The 22,128-nt window shown below is 39.3% G+C and overlaps 1 protein-coding gene and 1 long non-coding RNA gene across 2 annotated transcripts in view; one reads left to right on the forward strand and one right to left on the reverse strand.

The window, feature by feature from the left end:
• The window catches only part of cacna1ia (calcium voltage-gated channel subunit alpha1 Ia), a 99,924-nt gene that overhangs the window by 61,072 nt on the left and 16,724 nt on the right, over positions 1 to 22,128 (reverse strand). Inside the window, exons 3-6 of the mRNA XM_026165255.2 lie at positions 19,879 to 19,976; positions 13,229 to 13,388; positions 3,894 to 4,242; positions 3,415 to 3,507 (exon numbers count right to left, since the gene is read on the reverse strand). Of these exons, the coding sequence (XP_026021040.2) occupies positions 3,415 to 3,507; positions 3,894 to 4,242; positions 13,229 to 13,388; positions 19,879 to 19,976 (700 nt within the window). The remainder of the gene's footprint in view (positions 1 to 3,414; positions 3,508 to 3,893; positions 4,243 to 13,228; positions 13,389 to 19,878; positions 19,977 to 22,128) is intronic.
• LOC145428566 (uncharacterized) lies at positions 11,035 to 12,283 on the forward strand. Its single transcript, XR_013908857.1, has 2 exons — positions 11,035 to 11,900; positions 12,244 to 12,283. It is a non-coding gene; the product is annotated as an uncharacterized LOC145428566 (long non-coding RNA).

Here is a 22,128-nt window from a genome sequence, read left to right on the forward strand (position 1 = left end):
ATTTTGAGATGTGATGCTTAATAAATCATTCACAGATATAAAATCCAAACCTCGTGACATTCCACTTTTAGACTTTCATCCAAAGTGATCAAAGATGCAAAGGAAAGGTGAAGGAGAGAGCGAGGAAACCGGAGGGAATGAAATAAAGCGGCTGCAGAGATATTTACAAAGAGAAAAAGAGAGAGGAAACATAGATGGGAGGTGTGTGAGAGGAGGAGAGATACCCATCTGTGGCCTGTGGGTCAAAGCAGGTCTGCAGGTGTGTGGGGCTTTGATTTCCCTCCAGGTTTGCATCTGCGTGTGTGTGTCTATTCTGTGATTCTGATCAGTAGACAGCTTTACGCATAATGAGCGAGGGCAGCCCAATATCACGCATTCAGACCATCACTGCATTATGCATGCATGCAAGCTCACACACACACACATACACACTCAAACACATACATATTCACATAGACAAAAGCATGTGTGATCACACACACGTCACCACTTAGATGGGCTTAGCTTATAACAGATTGCATATACAGCTGTAGGCAGAAGTTTGCACACACTCATCCTGGGCATGAATGTCATGATAATTTGGATCTTTTAATGATTTCTTTGAATGATTTCTGCTCTTTTTTGCAGAATGGAAGAACTTTAAAAAACTAGAATTGGGTGCACAAGTTTGAATTTATTTTAGATTTTTTCTAATACACATGGGGTCCTCGACACCTCGACTTCATGCTTTTGGTAGTAATCAAGAAGAGTCTGGCATAGTTAAGGTTGGATATTAGACCACTCTTCTTGGCAGGATTGAAAGAGTTCATTTGAACTGGTTGGTTTACTGGTATTAATCAATCTTGGACAAATTGGAGCTTTGGAAAGAACATTTCAGAAGCTCTTTTGTTTGCCTTCCTTATCCATCTGTTTTACTGCATCTATGTGATCATTCTCCTGTTGGAACATCCTGTGTGTACACACCTGGGTACAAATTGTAATTGTGTAGCTGTGGATTTAAGGTTAAGTTAAAAAGATTGAAGGTAATCCACTGATCCAATTTGTACAATGTATCAGTACCACTGACAGCTAAACATGATGTTACCACCACCATGCTAGTCGGTTGGTACGGTCTTCTTAGGTTTGAATACTTCACCATACTTCTCCAAAATTGTCAGTGTGGCTAAATTGCTCAATCTTTGCCTCATGTTATCATAAAACTTTTCTCTAGAAGGAATTTGTCTTATCTATGTGGGTAGCTGAAATGTCAGTCAAGCTAGAACATGTTGATTTTGGAGCAGGGCCTTTGTTCTTGGTCAGCACCCTCTCAGTCCATGATTATGTAAAGGTTCCTTAAATGTTGACAGTAATGCTGGTGTTCTAGCAGTTTCTAGTTCATGGCAGGTTTGAGCCTTGGTGGGTTGGTCCTGAACATCTTAATATATTTTGTCTCATCAGAGGGTGACAGGTTTGGTCTTATTCCAGACTTTGTGAAAGTGGTGACACATTTGAATAACTTGTACTTATTGAAACATGTTAAAACTGATGATCTTGGACTCTGTTGTTGTTTGGAAATGTATGTAACTACAACTGTATGCGCTCCTATGCTGGATTCATCACATATATATTGGTAAGACTTTTTTCATATACACACAGGTAACTGCCTAATAAATGCCCTCTCGGGAGTGATTAGCTCTTATACACTTACTCCCCCTCAGTTCACTCTGATATAGCTACTTTGGGTTCCACACTTGACAGTATATCAAGTTTCAAACAGACAAAGATGAGACTGTGTGATTGACACTGTGGAGGTTAAACTTCTTTTTGTCTCTCAGTTTTGTACCCCAAACCACACACTTACATGACTGATTAACAGACTTTAAAGCGCGGGGTGCTACAACGTCATAATGACACAACAGACGGAGAGATGGGGTGGATGAGGGAGTGAGAGTTTGATGAGTAAAAGGCAGTAAATGGAAGGACTACAAAGGAAAAGAATGAAAGCATTCAAGGTGACCCTGACTGTGTGTAGAGCACAATAAGGGCCCATGGAAGTGTGTGGCTGAAAACTTCTCATGGTGTCAGCAATGCTTCCACGGCATCACTTAAAAACGTTGGGTGGCTGCCAAACAGAATGGAGCTTTGCAAGGAAGCTCAAAAGGAGCAACACATTTGCGTCAGTTAGTTACACCAAAACTATTTGGGCATTTGCACCACAAAGGGAGCAGTCTGTCTAGAGCAGTTAGACGATATCTCTTAATCTCTGTAGCTCTTATACTGAACCCGAAAACAAAGGAGCTTGTTTTGTTTGGTCAGTTCTTAGTGCCAGATTGCAGCAGTTTGGGCATGAACTCTGACTGCAAATCAGTGCGATGATGTAATCATCTGTTGGCCCTTAATGTAATTGGAACAAGAGGGGTACGTGATATGAGACTCTAGACAGTGGGTTAGTACAAACCAGGAAAAAGTGATTATGCTGTAATGTGACACCACATCCATATCTCGCAAAAAGGTGATTCTTGCACTGACAATGCTAGCCTGAGGTCTCATCTGCCACAGTGGATGGACTTTAGTCAGCAATCACATCAGCAATAACAAAGAATTGGACGCAGGATTAAAATTCATATACCCCCAAAACATTTCCCTTCCCTCTGATTATACATCTTTTTACATGTACAGCAAGTGTTATAAGATCTTTCTCATAGTAACATTTTTTAACGATTGAAACTGCTCTTCTACTCACGCCTGGAACTCAAAGTGCATACTATACGCATCAATAACCCATTCACAAACATCTGACTACATCAGGTTTAACTCAGGTTTCAGCATCTTGCCCAAAGAAACAGGTCAGAAGAGCCAGGGATTGAACCATCAACCTTCCACTTAGCAGAAGACTTCCATTACTTTTAGAAAGTATCAGCACTACAAAGTTTCTCATCTCCTTTCTTCTGCCATGTTATCTTCCTGATCTTATTTTGTCTTTCTTTTACTGTTCACCTGCTGATGGGAAAGTGTAAAATCTGTGACTTCTGTGGCACTGTCTATTGTACTGACACAGTGGGAATGAACAGAGTTTACAGGCAGTCAAAAGCATGTGAATGCAGCACAAACAATGCAACCCTCATTGTGTTGCTGACACTGTATTTCCCATATAACTTTTGCACAGAGCATGCACATGATAACTTTTCCCTTTCGGCACTTGATTTTTTGTGTGTTTTTCAGCAGTCCATCAACTTGTACTTGTTTTTTTACTTGCATTTTTCTACTTCTCACTCAAAAACAGTTCAATTAATCACTCAGAGGGTGTTTACTGACATATAAATGTATCAATATACTCACACTAGGAGGCAATAGTCTGTGTTTTTCTATAGTTTATCCAAACGTTTATAATAATTAAACATGTGATACACTAGAATGTTAGTAGAAAGTACTTACAATGATGAGTAAGATGAAGTAGATGAAGTTGTAGAAGGAGTGGGCATCCATAACATAATACATTATCTCAACCCAGCCCTCTAGAGTGATCACCTAGGAGGAAAGATTTGACTCAAAGTTAACATTTGCAATTTGTGCTCCAGGGTTTGCTTAGCATTATATAATTTTTTTAAAAGACTTACTTTGCCACATATTTATCTACTAGTGAAGGACAGTTTTTTATCACCTTGAAACTCCTCTACATAAATAAATACATATATAAAACCAGCGATTTTTTATTTAAAAAATAACATGGAGTTAAGAAAAATAAGTAATAGGAAAACTAAGGAAAATAGACAAGTAAATGCAAAAAAAGAATGCAGATATCTAATTAAAAACAAATAAATGAACAAAAGAACACTGAATCATCAGCACCAAATAACCACATTCCAAAAAGAAGGTTATTATTACTACTCATTACCCTTAGCACGCAAACCTACCTGGAAAATTACAATCCAGGCGTAGACAATGTTGTCAAAGTTGATGGCACCTTTGTGGGGGTTAGTACTCCCAGTGTGGCACCGAGTGTAATATTGGTTCCAGTTTATGCATAGCCCTATTGCTTCACCAGCACCACTACTGTTAGCCAGAGGCTCAGGACTCAGGCCCAGCGCCTGTCTGTGGAGAGCGTCCTCCTTATCCAGGCAGCATATGCGTCCTCCTTCGCGTCTCGCTGGCACGTCAGTACATGACATTATGCCATTATCGGAAGCCAGGGAGCAGATGAAGGGTCGTTCATCATCTTCCTCTGGCCGGTAGTATGGCGCAGGCAGGGTCATACCTGATGGGCTGGAGAAAGAACAAATAATAACGAAGGTAAGATGTTCATGGTATTTTATCCCAATACATAAAATTGTACATGAACTTAAATGAAGTATTTTACTTACTTCATTTAAGGAGCACTGTACCAAGAGGTGGGCGGGGGGGGGGGGGGGGGGGGGGGTTAAGGCAAGCATGCTATCACAGGAAATACTCCCTTGCTTTCCTTCTCTCTACTGCACACAGTCACAAATATATACACACATGGCTGTGTCTTTTGACTAATTTCTTTCCAGTTCAGACAAAAAAAGCTTACAACCTTGGATGATTGGATTAATAAGAGCTTTAGGTGATATGTACAGTATATCTATAGAGGCCACACCTGGCAGACACCTAGCAGACAGTGCTTGAAGCTGCTGCAGTAGACCAAAGCTGTGCTGACAGGTGTGGTAGGGAGGGTTAGAACATGTGTTGCCAGGATATTACCAAAAGAAATGATGTTAGGAATTACATAATATCCTTTTTTTGTGCATAATTTTGGAGAAGTGTGCGAAAAATTGTCCTTTCACCTTTAGTTTTCCAGCAGAAGTGGTTATTAACTGTTTGTTAGCTGCTACTGGATTTCACTGGCATGAATACAGAAACCAGATAATGACAATTAACTTTGTTTGCTTTTTATTTATTGGGTTTGCAGTTTGAGTAGTTACTAAATCCTTACAGCAGTATCTGTGTTTTCTGTTTTTATTGCGATTTCTCCTGTTTGGTGGAGTAGGGGTGGCTGATGTAGCTAAAATAAGGATACAAAAGATGATTCACAGTATTAGCATATGTTTTTCACCCAACAAACTCAAGACAAAGCATGATACACAAATAGTTTTAAAATGATATAATAGTTTATATAAGGCGAGCATCCTTGCTTTATTTTACAAAAATAAAATGACAAAGCTGTTTTTCTCCATAACAGGAAACAGTGATAATCTTCAATTCAGTTCTGCTGTTGTTTGAGAAATCATGGAGGATGCACTTTAACAATTCTCTGCTGAACTATCAACACAAACATTTTGAGGACTAAACATTTTATATATTTGAAGACTTGTGATTCAAAAGCCTGTAAACATCAGAAATGAGAGGACGATATATATATAAAAAGATCTCAGTGCATTTTGCTTCATGCCCTGCAAAATTAGACAAAGCACCTTTTCCAAGACATTGTTTTTGCCACTTGCCTTTTCACTACAGTATGTCTACCAATCACAGCACTACCAATCAGAAGGTACAAATCACATCATGAGATAATTAAACAGGCGAAGTGCCATTTATCAGTTTTGGAGACTGTGATCATAATATTTGCCACCTTCAGGTGCTATTTTGCATCTTTACTTACTTGAAATGACACCAGTACACTCATTTTGAAGCTATTTAATTTTGGTTCCACATTTTTATTCTTTTTTATTGACACAGCATATCATGTTATATCCATCCTACATTTGTCTTTATTTATTTTGAGCACAGTGTAGTTACAAAAGTATGAATTTACTTAAACCTTACATACTGTTTGGATCTAATTTGACATATTTTGGCATGTGACAGCAGTAAAAATTCTGTTAGCCTGAACTTAAAATACTTTTGTACAGGTGCTCAAAATTTCTGAACAGTAAGGTTGTTCCAGGTGGTTTTAGGAAATCTTAAAACTGTACAAGCCATGATGATGTGTATAATTGATGGGACAGTGGTGACACAGTGCAAGGGGGAAATTGACACTGTCACGAGAAGTGTCTGTGTTATCGCCACATTCACTCAGGTTCCCACAGAGACAGGCGCCTGGTGGTCTCTGAACGATCCTGATGGTATCTTGAAACAGCGAAACAGCAAATCTCCTTTCACATACTATATGACAATGGCACCGCTGCTCTCTGAAACCCATTATATCCTACAGTTTAAACTGCATCGTTTGCTGCTGCGTAGCAAATAGCAACACAAGTAGAGCCATCCCCATCTGGGGAGCACTCACATGTGCAGCGACCGTGGCGCGCTGAGACATATATTCTCACAACCAACAGAAATGAACAACAAGAGAGAAATGTACACATAAATATAGTAAGGAAAAAGACCATGAACAGGTGCAAAGATGTCACAGTACATCTGCAGCGCAGCAGTCAGTGGTATATAAATTTCAAGGCCGTTCACTTAACTTAGTGGTCAGCTGCCTTTTATGTGAATGAGCCACATCGAGGCGACTATATGAGAGATCACAGGTTCTGCACGTAATGCGAACTAACATTCATTCATAAGCTCACACTCTAATCTTGGCCAAGGACACTTTTACATGCAAACAATATTTTATGTCTTTAATGGTTATACATGGTTATTTAAAACAAATAACATTTTTTTTTCCTTTTTTGATATTTTCATTAAATCTAGGCTTCATATCATGGGTGAAACAGGATATTACCATTGTGTGAATAGTAGAGTTTTATTCCTGCTTTCTGAAGCATTAAGTATTAAGCATTCATTGATTATGCACCATATGTGCTTCCAATGCAGACCTGCAGTTCAAAATTTGGTATAGACAGTTTTTATGAAGGAGTTTCTGGAACTTGTTCAAAATTAACCTGGCTTGACTGTTATATAATAATGAAACTCCATGTTTGAAGTTAAGACAGTTGATTCAGTGACTAATTTACTGAACCTGAACATGGGAGCTTTGAAAAAAGGGTTATTTAAAACAAAACATGCCAAAACAACCCTTTTAAATTTGTCAATATTCATTTTGTTTTCATAAAAAACAGAAATAACATAATTTCAGTAATATTCTCCTGCCACTACACTTTTATGGTGACAGCACAAAACTCAGTTTGTTTGCAGATATTACAGAAAGTTGTACAAATATCATAAAAAAAAAGAAACCTGAGTTTTCCTTTATTTTATACTGAAATAAGATCCAAATATCTTAGCAGGGTAGCATTAACCTTATTCCACGGCTCTCTGGATAAATAATTGGTCTGGTCTTGACAAAGCAAAAATAACAAGTGAGGTTTGCTATTTGAAGCAGAGACAGCTCTGCACTGTTGCCCTGACTACCTTGCTAAAAACAGGGACCTCATTTGACCAGGGCTGTGATAGGTGGAGATAATCATGCATCACTTTCTCAGATGCTCAGATGTTTTTAGAAATAGGATTTTAATGAGTGCAAAGAAGTCATGGAAGGGGAGCTCTGAAACGAATGTGTCCACTTACTGTTTGTTGTATGAATAGTAGCTTGTATTGTTGTCACCTTGTGTGTGTGTGTCATCATGGCAAAATGTGGTACTGAAGGCACCTATTGAAGCAGGAGCTGCCTAAAAAAAGCAGTACTTTGGTGGGTGTTTATATCTGCTTGTCTGTCTGTTTGCCAACATGACAGAATCACAACTATGCAGCCATCAAACTTTGCATATGTAGGAGTTAAAAAAGGGTTTTGGCAACAATGTAGTAATGATTACTTAGTACTTGTTGGCTGAAATGTCATCACGTTGACAGGCATTGCAGCTTATGTAATCCTATCTCTGTTTTTATCTAGAGAGCAGGATCGCTGCTCTTTCATTTTGTATTGATTAAGATTGCTTTTGGATGTCCTGATAGAACCAGCTGTATAATTAGTAGTCCGAGACAGAGGCAACAAAGAAGACAATTAGACTGCATGGCAAGTATCTGCTCATGCATGTACAATTATTACACATGTAAACTACATGCGCCATTACCCCCTGGAAAGCGACTCTAATGAGTAGGAGAGTGTTATCTTTGGTTTCTGTCAGACTTAATGGTATTATTTCAAAATTGTGACTCTTCGATTGTCACCATCTGAAGCACCTGATCATTTCCTAACGTGTTTATCATACTTGTTATGAAAAAGCATGCCAAATCTTCCCAAGTGGCTTAATTTAAATAAAATCTTGGCCGTCAATTCAGTTTTGCATGAATGTGGTTATTTTAAAAACAAGTGCCAAAAAAGAGGAAAAATAACTTGTTAATTTCAATCAAATGACTAAAAGCAGAAAACCAGGGAATGCACCTGAAAGAGAGCGGATAATCATCCAGTTTAAAATATAGGTAGGTTGAAAAAGCATTAACACACTCAGGTTTTGCAGTTGCATGTGTTTTGACTTGGCTGTGGAGTAATTGAGGGCAGGGTGTGGACGCTCGTGCAAAGGTCTGGGTCTGAGAAGGATAAAAATAGTCCCTTTCCATCAGCAGATCAATTACTGAACAAACACATTCACTGCCTCCCGACCTATACCGTTTACTCGCTGCTCCGTCTATATGCGTCACTTCAGTTTCCCTTTTTGCTTCTCGCATTTTACTCTTCTAACAGGAAAAGGTTAGCTAAACACCAACTGCATGCAATGCAGTCACAGTTGTTTTCTCACATGCAACCAGAGCATGCTATATGCACTGAGTGAAACCTTGCCATACGACCTTTCATTGTCATTTTTCTGCCAGTAATTTATCTGCTTTATTTTAAAAGGAATACTACTGGCATTTCTATAAATTGGTTAAACAATGTGGAAAACATTGGTTAATAATAAGGAAATATGGAAAATTCCTTCTTTTCAAAATCATGCTGTATTTTTCCTGATTTCTTTTCCATCTTCACAAGCTCTTTATGCTGTTTATTTCTTGTTTTTATGGTTTCTTTCTCAATTTTTTGTATTTTCCCTCTGCCCTTCCTATAATCCTTTCTTCTCCCTTTAACAATCCCCTATTTCCCAATCCTCTCTCATTTCTCTCATCCTGCTCTCTCCTCTTTAATTCTCTTGTCCTTGCCCTCTATCCTGCAGTCAATAGCAAGACAGATACTACTGACATATATGGCGGCCGAATATCTCCTTTTAACCCCACCACAAACCACACACACGTGCACACGGCACACGCGTGATCAATAGAAACAGTGGCCTTCCCACTGAGAGTCGCTTACAAACCATGCATTGATTGGGTGGCACAACAAAGTTTTAACTTATGCGCTGACACAGTGGCTTACAGTACCAGTAGAGTTAATACTCCACAACTGGGGGAAAGGGACTTACAACAGAGGACATAGAGGACAGAATGGAAAGAGTTTGTCAAAGTAATTCAAATAGGTGTGTTGCTAACTGGATAAATACTTGAAAGCAAGAAAAGGAAGAAAAAGACACAGAGCACTGTCAGAGTAGTGAGGCATGAATGAGGTGTGTTACCCCCTGCTGGTGACTTTGCACAGCGTGGCACATGAAAACCAAGCATCACACTGAGAACACACCTGCCAATGGAGCACAAGGTGGCGGGAAGGCTAAAGAGTAGCAGGAAAGAGTGGCAGTTTACAGAAACTGAATTAAGGGGCGATTGTGGCTCAAGAGTTGGGAGTTCGCCTTGTAATCAGAAGGTTGCCGGTTCGAGCCCCAGCTTGGACAGTCTCGGTCGTTGTGTCCTTGGGCAAGACACTTCACCCGTTGCCTACTGGTGGTGGTCAGAGGGCCCGGTGGCGCCAGTGTCCGGCAGCCTCGCCTCTATCAGTGCGCCCCAGGGTGGCTGTGGCTACAATGTAGCTTGCCATCACCAGTGTGTGAATGGGTGGATGACTGGATATGTAAAGCGCTTTGGGGTCCTTAGGGACTACTAAAGCGCTATATAAATACAGGCCATTTACCATTTAAGTGCAACTGTGAGATACTGTGGTCATAAACGTGTGGCAGACAAAGCCTAATCAGGTGAGGAGGTTTATACAACGTGCATGTGCAAAAAATTGTCTTGTCTCTCTGTGGCCATATGGCACAATATATCTACTGTAGTTTGGAATCTTGGGGGCAATGACATCGTTGTTATTAAAAACAGCAGAAGATAATGGAATTTAATCAAGAAGGTAAGCTGGCTGATACGGGCTGAAATTCAAACACGTGCCAAGATTGTATGAATAAAGCAAAACAAATCACAAAGAAATGTTGAAATCAAAAGAGAAAAGGAGCAAAACAGTAAACTGAATGCTGCACTTGACTGCCCACTTCATTATAACCTCTCAAAGAATTAATATCAGACCTTTATTTAGCATAATAGTCCTTAAGCGCTAACACACTAAGACCTTTCTAATTAAACACTCAAGCACTCTGATCAACCTGAATAATATGTTAATACACCACTCTAAAAAAATATGCAAAATAATAGTTTGGTTTAAAAATAAGCAACACTCTGACTGCTAAAAATCTGCTGTTGCATAATCAGCAAATGTGTGGGAGTCAAGTGTGTACTGGCAAGTACAGCCATGGTAAAAGAAAATACACCCTTTGCCAATTCCAAAGTATTACATATCAGGAAATAATGAAAAATGATCTAGTTCTTACCAGATCTTAAATTTAGGCAAATGCGACATGAGATGAACATTAACATACTTATTTAACAAAACTTAAGCCAAGTGTGAAAAATGATGTACAACCCATTATTAAAGCTTGTAGAACAACTTTGAGTAGCAATAGCGCCAAGTAATTTTTCTCTTTATGATTTTATCACTCTGTCACATTGTTGTGGAATATTTTCAGGCCCATTTTTCTTTACGATGTTTTGATTCATTGAAGTTTGACTGGTCCAGTGCAACAACTTGATTCTTTTCTCTTTCAGCCATTCTGTCAGAGGGTTGCTGCTATGCTCAGGATCACTGTCATTTAGCTTTAGCTGTCAGACAGATGGCCTCATATTTGACCCTAGAATACTTTACTTGCTTAATGTCATGAGGTGTCTGTATTGATATCATTTAATCAAACATGGTGCTGTGTGTATATGTTATGGCCAAACATCTCCACTTTAATCTTGTCTTATCAAACTTCTGTTTTTATAGAGTTCACAGTTGTTGATGATCAGTTAATCAAGTGAGACATGCCACTGGTAAATACTGTGCCATCATAACAAGAGACAATACAAAGAGACTCCATCTGGTATACATGACTTATCCCTTTAAGACCTACCATTGAACCAAGTCCGCCAGAGCTTATATTTATATTTTTAGATGCTGTAGTACCATTTTTGAGATATTTTAAGTTGCTATACATCAATACAACCATTATATCCCAAATTATAATAATATGTATGCATTAAGTCCATAGTAACTACATAAATTGCAAAAAAGTGCAATAAACTATAAAAAATTGAAACATTTCTAGTTAGAGAAATTTTAGAGGCTTATCCCTCAAAACTGTAAATGCAAAAAAGTTGCACAAAATAGTTTCCAACCACAGGAAATTTATTTTGAGTGTCTTCATAGTTTTATTGTTAAGATACACCAATTTTTATGTACTGCAGGAAATGCAAATTTGCAAAAAAACAGCATGTGCATCAAAATAAACTATTTCCAAAAGTGTAATTTGAGTTCTAAGCATCCCAGAAACTATACAGAAAGGCATAAACTCAAACATTAATTTAAAAAACACCAGCATATCTTTGTAAATGCCCTTGTTCTGATATCAAACGTTTTTAAGGTAGACTGTTTTCTTGGGTTTGGTAAATGTTTAAATATGCAATTGTAACTCTCTGGTGCCACCTTAAAACCTGTAGTCTGTAATAGGACATGATGTCGTCGGTAAACAGGAAGTAAGTCTGTGAATTAAGGAGAAGGCATGTGCCGCATGGTGGCCTTAGCCAGATAAATCCAGTGGCATCCACATACATCCAATGCCTTTGGTATGTGGGTATGTATAGACTTGTTTTATATTTTATGTGCATGTATAGACCACTTTATTTCAAGTAAGTTCATTTTTCTGTAAGTTTAATGATAAAACCAATCTTATGCAGTTTACGCTAGCAATCGCTTATGGAGCTAGTTAAAGGGGAACGACAAACAAATTGGAGGCATTCATTATAGCAAGACTTGTTAAAATCATAATTTGATGTTTGTATTTGACTTAAAAAGGGAAGTAATTCATATGAACATTGCATGTTGACATATTAAAAAACTGGGTTAATATATTTTCATTGCTATATATGTACATGGTGAATAAGTACAGTGATTATGCCTTGTACTGTTTGTTACAGTTTCACCTTTCCCTGTGTCAATAAACCTGTGAACCGGGAATCGTGTCATCAGAGTCTTGATGTGGGGAAGGAGTTTAGCTGACTGCCCAACCATAGCAGAGGCAGTACAGCCCTATAGGAAAAAACTACATTTTCCGTGAAAGTGACGTCACTTCCGGTTTCGGGCAGGTACTGGTGGACATCAGATAGATCGTGCTGACGTTTATTCCAATGTAGGAAAGATCGGCAAAGCGTCTTTTTTGGAATATTATGTTTTTGTTGCTGCAAATGCTTTTTTCGCAATTTTTGCAAAGCCATATGTGGAAGGAAACCATGACCTAGGACAAGCTGAATGGATAAGACGGAAGTACAACTCCTCCGGTTTCATATGCAAAAAAATTATTGTGCTAGTTCATGTGGTTGCAATTCTACTGGGCTTTAAAAATAATTATGCAAAACGGAGTGTGCCCGCTCCGACCGGCCATAAAGGGTTATATATTGTATACCTTAGAACACACACATCAGAAGTGTGTACCTAATACGCTGATGCCAGCATAAAAGAGGAAACCAAGAAAATGAAATCAAACACTGCTGATCACTGGTAAATGTCACTCACACAGCCATAGACACAGTGGGAGATGCTGTCATACAGGGTCATGAATATTGAGGCATGCAGCTGGGACCTAATCACCTTCTCAGCGGCAAAGTGGGACAACTACTGTTACAGTTGTTTCCTAACTTGAAAGCAAAATGACTGTAGGAAAGATTTATGATAATGTATATAGTAAATTAAAAATTTCATTTATCTTGTATGAAAGCCATGAAATTGGGATTATTTTGCTAGTATGCGTGAAATGGATTTTTCAAAAGCATCACTTGAAAGTAGAAAGCAATGCGGTTTGATGCTGGGCCAAATCACTGTCATATCTGTCAATAAGCACAGTCCAGTTTCTTCACACTATACACACACAACCGTAAACACATGCAGATGCACAATTTAACTCACACAGTGAAGTTTTCCTCAGGGTAGCAACGGTTTCTCAGGAGCCCCGCCCACAGCTGCACCCCGATGATCCCGAAGATGAAGAAGACGAAGAAGCACAGCAAAAGCACATTTCCCAGCATGGGTAGAGTGTCTAGCAGCAGGTTCACCAGGATACGCATACCTATGTAAAGCAGGAGAAGAATTAACCAGTAACAGATTATCACAGTCTTGCAGCACTTGTTAAAAAGGCATTCTATTCTTTGTATGGATGGTACTTTGCATTGATAATCATCTGAAATGAAAAAGAAAAGATACCCTTTGTCAATTCTAAGGGTTTACATATCACAACATAAAAATAATGTTCTAAAATTATTAAAATCCGAACTCAGATAAATAACTGTGCATAACATACTAGAGCAGGTCATTTTTTAGTTACCAAAAAGTAAACCAAAGTCCAGAAGGAGCGTGTGAAAACTGCACATCCCATCTTTAAATAGCTCATGAAAGTAATTTTAGTTTTTCTGTGTGAGTTCTTTACAACATTGCTTCCGCTGATTGAGGTTACCGGCACAGATGCAGCTTTGCAAACCTAAGCTGTGCTGCATTTCTTTTTAGAGAGAAGAAGCTTTCTTCTACCAGCCCTTCCAAGCAAGCCATACTGGTTCAGGCTTTTTCTAATTATACTGTTGTGAACTTTAACATTTAACATGCCAACTGTGACCTGCAGAGCCTGAGATGTACGATTTTAGCAAATTCCCTGAGCATTGCATGACCTTGAGGCCAGACCATTTGACCATTTTTCTCTAAGATCGTTGCAGATCTTTCCTCCTTTGCTTTCACACACCTAAATCCTCCAAACCAAACTGCCAAAACTTCTACTTTCATTGAGCTGCTCACACTAATGATCAGTTAATCAAATGCATTTGGCTTAATTACCCTTTTAATGGTAAGTGTTTTTCCACACACTGCTTCTGCATTTTGGAATTACTGCATGTTTTTTTTTTTTAAACTAAATAATGATATGTTGCAATATGCATGCACTGTCATCCATCTGAAGTTTTATTTTTTCTAATGTTAAGATCTAGTAATATTTTTATTATGCTATTATATGCAAAACATCATAATTTAATTGGAGATTACACATCAGAATTACAGGAGCAGCACCACGACTCCAAACACGCTCCTTCCGGTTCTTATCTATATATGTTCCCCCAGTTCTACAAGCTTTTCATTCTCATTTATGTGCCTCACCCTGCCTCCCCATTTCAATTCTTTAACTCCTTCACTTCTATTTAGTACATGTGGATCTGTCAGGCCCGGGAGCCGCTGCCACTCCCCTTCCCCAAACCGCTGCTCAATTCACATCCAAGCCATTCACCTTTACCTACTTAAACGTTGCCAAACATAAAACGAGGATGTGGGTCCAGCTAGTGAAAGATGGTACACTTCCTTTCACACATGACTTTAAATTTTGACTTGTAAATGCAACTAATGAACTTAATTCTAGGCACTATGTCTTAAATGATGTCCTAAAGAAAATATTACATGTTACATGTCTTTCTTTGTGATCCTTTTGCAGTTTTTCATGGTTTTACATGGTTTGTAACCGGAGTCTGTCATGTATTTGTTTTTAAATGTCTGTGTTTCACAAATATATCGTATAATAAACACTTCATTGCAGATATATTTATACCTTTACAAATCTTTGGAAGTAATTCAATAATAAATATATATATAATTTCCACACATTGATGCTTAAATCATTGTTTTCTTACACATTTGGACATTTAAGTCAGATAACCACAGCATCAGTAGAGATTCTGCTTCTGTACATCCATGTACATGCACTGGACACACATATCAAACAGTAGCAGATACCAGTTGGATTGGAAGTTAACAACCTCTCCATAGGAGTCAGTTTGTAAGACAAATAAATCTTGGACCACTGTAGGAGACGAACTATTTCCTGAAAGATCAAGCGCTTGAAAGGTTGCATATCAGTGACACAGCAGCGTAATCAGGCTACGCGAGGTCTTATTCATGATTAGACAAAACCTAATTGCAGAAATACAAGCGCGTCTCCTGTCGAATGATGATGACCTCATTCCCCATGGATTGGCCTGTCTTGCTGTGATGACACATTGAGACTGTGATTAGCGGAACATAATGACAGCTGATTGGACTAACAAGAGGGAGAGGTGAGACCCACTGATGAGATCACAGTGATCCCACACTGACACCTGAGAGTGGTTTGCCTGTGTGTTGGTGTTACTACGAGCGTGATTGCTTGTGTGTATGTCTCTACTTTTCTGATGGCGGGTGCATTAGTGTTTTTCGGTGGCATAGCGGGATTCGTGAATAACAACTCTGCAGTAGGTTAATGTGTCACAACAGTGCATCTAAACTGCCAACAGACTGTATGACAGGAGAGAAGCTGAGAGAGATGATGACGATAGCTTTACACAAAGACACAAGCACCTGTAGCTCACTGATGACACAAACACAAAAAGATGCAAACACAAATGTTGGTGCTGAAAACAAAATGTTCTCTTTAAAAATCTTTATAAATGTCCCCATTTCCATAAGTTGTAATCATTATTATCACAATTTTTTAGAGATTTATTACAGAGAACAAAGAAAAAGATGCAGGGATGTATTGAAAATACACATGAAAATGCGGTGTATAAGGCAAAAACACCGTTTGTACAATTCTAATGAGTTTGAAAGTCAATATTTGGTATGACCACCTTTAATCTTCAACATAGCCTTGAACTTTCTTCAGAAAGCTTTTTTGTAATTTCTGTAAGTAGCATTCACAAATAGTTCTCCAGGTTTCTTGAAGGACATTTAAAGCTCTTCTTTGGATGTTGGCTGTTCTGTTCTTAGTGATCATGATCCCATACTGCTTCAATAACGTTGAGGTCCAGGCTCTGAGGAGGCCAACAGACAATAAATGAAAATGAAGCCATTGCCAATCAGATGTTTTCCAGATGGCACTGTATGGTAGTTAAAAAGAGCCTCCACCATCTTTTACAGAATTCTGCAGACACTCACCCTCTGTACATATTGAAATTCAGATCCATCACAACAGAAGTCCTGTTGCCATTTATGTTCAATCCAGTTCTTCTGCAATTTGCCAGACATTAGCCTTTTCTTCCTGTTTTTCTTCCTTAAGAATGGCTTCTTGACAGCCATCCTTCCACTGAGACCATTTCTTGTGGGGCTTATCCAAATCAGCTGTAGGGCATCAGTCGGGTCCATGTCAGGACTTTGCTGGATTGATTTTCCCTAATTCTCAAGTACACAAGCTTTTAGGGCTGCCACTTTTTCTTTTGTCTTCCACATCTTTTTTTTTTCAAGGACACACTGTACACCGTGCAGACATAGGCCAATGAGTGAAAAATGAAGCTACTGTCCAAAAAAACAATGAAAGACCTTCAGAATACCTGGAGAACTCTTGTGAAAGGCCAAGAAAGTCTGGATCCTTGAAAAGAAAATATAAAGAAATGAGAGGTGGCTCAGGATTTTTACACACTACTATATTTGATATTTGTTTGGTCATCATGCATGGGCTGCCAATTGGTACAATGTGCTTCATTGAGTTGAAGTCTAATGTGATGTGTCTCTAATCTTTCTAGGAACAGAAAGTGGATTTTCTGTCTGAGGAGCGCAGATGAAAGAATTTTTCTTGAATGCACATCCGTTTTCCTCCCCTGGCTAATTTGTCTCATCAACTGGTATTAAATGGAAAGTAGTAGTGTTGCTAGCATATATGTGTCTCTGCTGGTGGCTGGAGGCGAGTCTAAATGTATTTGTTCCCCCGGGTCCTCGTCATTAGGCCACTCTTCCATTAGGCCTAATTGGGTGATGAGAGGGAGAGATGGATGGAAGGCAGAAGAAGAACGAGAACAAGACAGGGCCTGAGGGGGTGTTAAAAAAAGTGAGCGTTAAAGAAGAGAAAAAAAGCAAATAGAAAAGAAAGGAAAAATATTCATGCAAACTAAAGAGAAATGCTGAATGGAAGGAACACAAACAAAAGTAACTAGAGAAAAGAAAAAGTCCTTTTCTAAGCCTCTCTATATATTTACTCCTTCCCTCTCTTTTTCTACCTGCCTCTATCTCTGTCCCCTCATGGCGACTCTGCAGGTTTTCCAGCTCCTGCTGTTCCCAAATAAAGATGGATGCCTCCCTTTGCGCCACAGAGGAAACACATTCAGAGCTACCTGCCTGTGCTATTCATTCAAGACCATGAGACTTCTCTTCTCTTTCATTTCCATACTATCTGTTGTTTTTTTTTCCTCTGCTGCCATTCGATCTGATACTCCCTCTATCTCGCACCAATTTCATCCAAAAAAGTCTAACACAAAAGCACACATTCTTACGCACACATACGCAACACACACAGGACTATTATCTGCCATTTTGTTACAAATTGTTATGTGTGAGGGGTCAGGATGTGCTCATGCTCCCTGTGTACCTGTGGGCAAAGTAGCGATCCCAACAAAACAAGTAACAAATAGCTTTATCCCCATGCTTCCTCTTCTCTAATGGGGTCACAAATAGGGGACAGAATCAAGTTACTGCTTGCTCATTATGTGCAACTTACTGATAACCAGATAAATAACAATAGTATCCATTTCCAGCACACAGACGACTAAAGTATGAAAAAGTAGAAACAAGAGAAATGAAGAGTGTGGTCATGCATGCATGCATAGCTACATATGCATTCATCTGCTGCATTTCAGTAAAGCAATGTAGCAAGAGATTCATGATATGGTGCATAATTATCTCCTTAAAGGCATATTTGTTACAATCTGTGCATTTATCCCTGGAACAACATATGCAGTCTGCTGCATATATCTTCTAACCATACTGCTGGAAGCATGATAAAGTGAGCATCTTCATGTTCTTTCTGCTGCGAGTGTTGTTGTAAGATATTCTGCTTAGCCAGTTCTTCATTTGTGGCCCCACCTGTAAGATTGCTTCTCCGTCAGACCGTGTAGGGGAACTAATATTAATTCAAATGGGTACATGAAAAATAACAGGAGAAGTGAATATATTAAAAAGAAAGAGCAAAACAGATATTTGACATGCTGGCTCTGCAAAGCCACATATCAACTATTTTCCATGCAAGCAATCCTCTGTCTGCATCTTTCTTCCCCAGCTATTATATCACAATTATCATCTAGCTCTGAAATGTCCATTCTTAACTGTAATGGCATGAAGTTCAAAGTTCAAACTGAGCATTACAACAGGGAAAAAAGGTCATTGTAGTGAGTTTGAACATCATATAGATGCCACATGGGGTGGTCTTAGTATCTGAAAAGCTGCTGATCTACTGGGATTTTCCCGTATAGTCATCTTGATGGTTTGCAGAGAATGTTCCAAAAAGGAGAAAAGAGAAAATATTCAGTGAGCAGCAGTTCTCTTGGGTAAAATGCCTTGTTGATGTCAGAGGTAGGCAACAGTAGCTCAAATAACCATTCATTACAACCAAGCTAGAGCATCTGTGAATACACAGGATATTGGACACTGAAGCAGTTGGGCTACAGCAGCAGAAGACCACAACAGGTGACACTCCTGTCATCTAAGATCAGGAGGCGGAGGCTACATTTCACATGAGCTCATCAAAACTGGACAATAGAAGATTGGAAAAATCCTGCCTGGTCTGATGAGTCTCGATGTGTGCTTTGACATTCGGATGATAGGGTCAGAATTTGGTGTAAACAACATGAAAGCCTGGATCCATCCTGCCTTGTATCAAAGCTTCAGGCATGGTGATGTCATGGTGTTGAAGATATTTTTCAGGCATACTTTGGGACCCTTAGTACCAACTGAGCCTACCTGAGTATTGCTGACTACACCCATCCCTTTATGCTCAGATTGTACTATATCTGTTTCCAGTGAAGAACATGTCATAAAGCGTAAATCATCTCAAAGTTACTGCACACAAATGGCCTCCACAGTTCGCAGATCTCAGTCTTAGAGTGCACTTTCAAAACATATAGGCTAATAAAACTAATAGTAATAGCTACTACAGTAACGTTAGAAATTAATCTGGTTCTCTTGATGAGTACTGAACACAAGTGCCTGACTACTTCAGTTCATGTTTATGACCTTTAAGGACTGATTTCCTATAATATCTTTTTTTTCTCAAGTACTGGAACAAAGTGATTGGACTGGTCTGAAATTGGCCCAGGGAGGCTAATTGCTCGCTTGCAATCATTAGGAGATGTCAGTCAGGGCTGCAGAACAAAGGAATCAATTGGAGTTAAAAAGTTTGGCCAAGCGCTGAGTTTTTGATGAGAGAAACAGGGTTATGGTCACACGCCGATCAGTGAAGCAGCATTAATGGACGGTTTGTAAAATCTGATAAAGCCGTGACTCACGGTTTGAACTGCCTGCATGATTAAGCATACGATAAATGTTTAATGATGCCCGCAGGGAACAGGTGGCATGCGAATGCAGGAAAAAAGCAAAATATGTAATACATATACATGAATTTCCATGTTGATGCATTTGGACTCTATGTGAACTGACAGAAATACAGATCTACAAAGAGAAAGTACAAGCAAAAGTATACCTCAAAGGCCACATGGAGACATGAAACATTAAACAGCAAAGAATTTGCCCAGAAACAAACACACACAAAATGTTAATGACGATCTCACTTGGCACTCTGTTAATGGCTTTGAGCGGCCGAAGAACCCTCACTGTCCGAATGGCTGACAGGTTGATGTTCTGCAAGTCCAGCGAGTACTCTACCATCCTGAATATACAGACAAAGAAGCAAAAAGGAAGAGAGAGATCAGTTAATCATTTAATCATGAACTGTCACTGCCTTGATCGGTCACTGGTTCAGCCTAGGAGAAAAACCGATTAGCATAGCCCCAGCTTCAACACAGATCTCTGTCCGCGATTCAAAGCCACTGGTCTCTCTTTGATCTAGTCTCACCGGTGCCCTCCCTTAGCTCCATGAATCTCAGCTGTATGGGAAATTTACTGCACGTGGAGGTGCAACCCTCCAGAGAAAACGCTCAGTTGGGGTGGGAGTGCAGGGTATAAAGTGACAAAGCATCAAAAAGGGAGAATAACATGAAAGAGAGGTGGGGAAGAAGAAAAGAGCAGGGAAAAAAGGGATTCATTCTATTCTAAGTGTTGCCTGCAGGATGTTGCGGCTCAGTCAGTGCCTGGCATCTGTTAGCAAGTCATTTCCACAGCATGGCTAAGCTGTTTGTGCCCCCAAACCCAAACCACTTTCATAGGAGAATGGTCACGGTATGAAAGCACTGTGTACGTCTGAATGTGCCATACACTACTACATGACTGTAATCACACAGAGTGAAGTGAATGTATGAAATTTACAGTATATGTGTAATAAATGACAGAATAAATAACACTGGGTGCATGTATATGCGAACAAACTGTGTGGATTGTGTAATACTTACGTGCGTTTGTCCAAGAGCGTGTACAAAATAGATATGCCTGGGGCTACGACAGTGTCGGGACAGCATGATACCAACAACAGCGCATCCAACACAAGCTAATAACACCCAAAGCACATCCGCTGGCTTTGTAAAAAACAAGCCAAGCTCACTGTCTCTCACATAGATAGACTTATGAACCGTGTCATTTCCAATAATGTGAAACTTTATTGATCCCAAAGGGAAGCTCTCTCCGTTTGCCCTTCAACAACAAGCACAGAGTCATCAGCCGAGGAGCACCCCAGCTCACACTTAAGTAGGATTACTTGTTGTACAAGGGGTTTAACTGCTGCACAACCTACAGGGAGTCAACTCTAACCACTAGCAATTTATTCATATGGGTGTGAAATATTTAAAAACTAGGACTGCACTTTTAGGTGAAATGCTTACTTGTGTTTTATTTTAAACTTACTCCTATAGTTGTGGGTTTTTTGTAGTTTTTGAGTCTTATACTGTAGCTGGACGAGACCATCATTGCAAGGGAGAATTTTCTCAGTCGAAAACAGGCCACAATGCCAAACCACAGAGAAGAGCGGAACAGTTTTAGGGGTGGGGCTACTAGCTTTTCTACCAGATTTAATGCAAAAAAGGATTTGATAGAGGCTGCTGGGAGCCTGAATAAAGGGCTAAAATGCCAAAATTTAAAAAAACACAGCTCTTAGTTAGCTCAAGGACAAATACTAAATGTAAATGTGTTGATTGAATAGGTTATAGGCTGACTGATACACTATTAGATAGAGACAGCCTACCCAAAACACATATAATTGCTTAGATGAGTGCAGATATTGGAGCTTTGTTAGTGATCCAATTACATCCTGATCACACACAGAGCAACAAAGAAATTAAAAACGAGAACAGAAGATCATTAATGTGCTTGCATGTGTGTGAGTCTTTAGACATGTACGTCTTTGTATGTGTGTGTGCGCATGCATTCTATCTATAGAAGTGTCTCTTCCTGTGCACATCAATCAGGCCGATGTGTTTGGGAGGGTAATTAGTGGACTGCCGCAAGCAACCTTTTTATTATTGCTTTTTTGCTCGCGATACCTTCATCTCATTCATGCTTTTATGTAACCACACTGTGTGTGTGTGTGTGTGTGTGTGTGTGTGTGTGTGTGTGTGTGTGTGTGTGTGTGTGTGTGTGTGTGTGTGTGTGTGTGAACGTGCCTTTCTATATCAGTGTAAAATGTAAAATGTAGCGCTTCAGCGGAAACCTAGTGTGGGCCTAGTGTCAGAGATCAGGCACACTTTCAGCATAAAGGATGATGAAACACTTGAAACAATCTAGATGTCAAATATGTCGTGACTTGAGAGGAAAGTTAGCAATTAGCCAAAATCATAAAACCCAAAAGTTTAAGTTCTGCATTGGGAAATATGCGTTTTGGCATCATTTATATATGAAACACAAAAAGAGACTGCTCAACTGTGATGATCTCC

This window comes from Astatotilapia calliptera, chromosome 4 (assembly GCF_964374335.1).
Source record: "Astatotilapia calliptera chromosome 4, fAstCal68.1, whole genome shotgun sequence".
NCBI lineage: Eukaryota > Metazoa > Chordata > Actinopteri > Cichliformes > Cichlidae > Astatotilapia > Astatotilapia calliptera.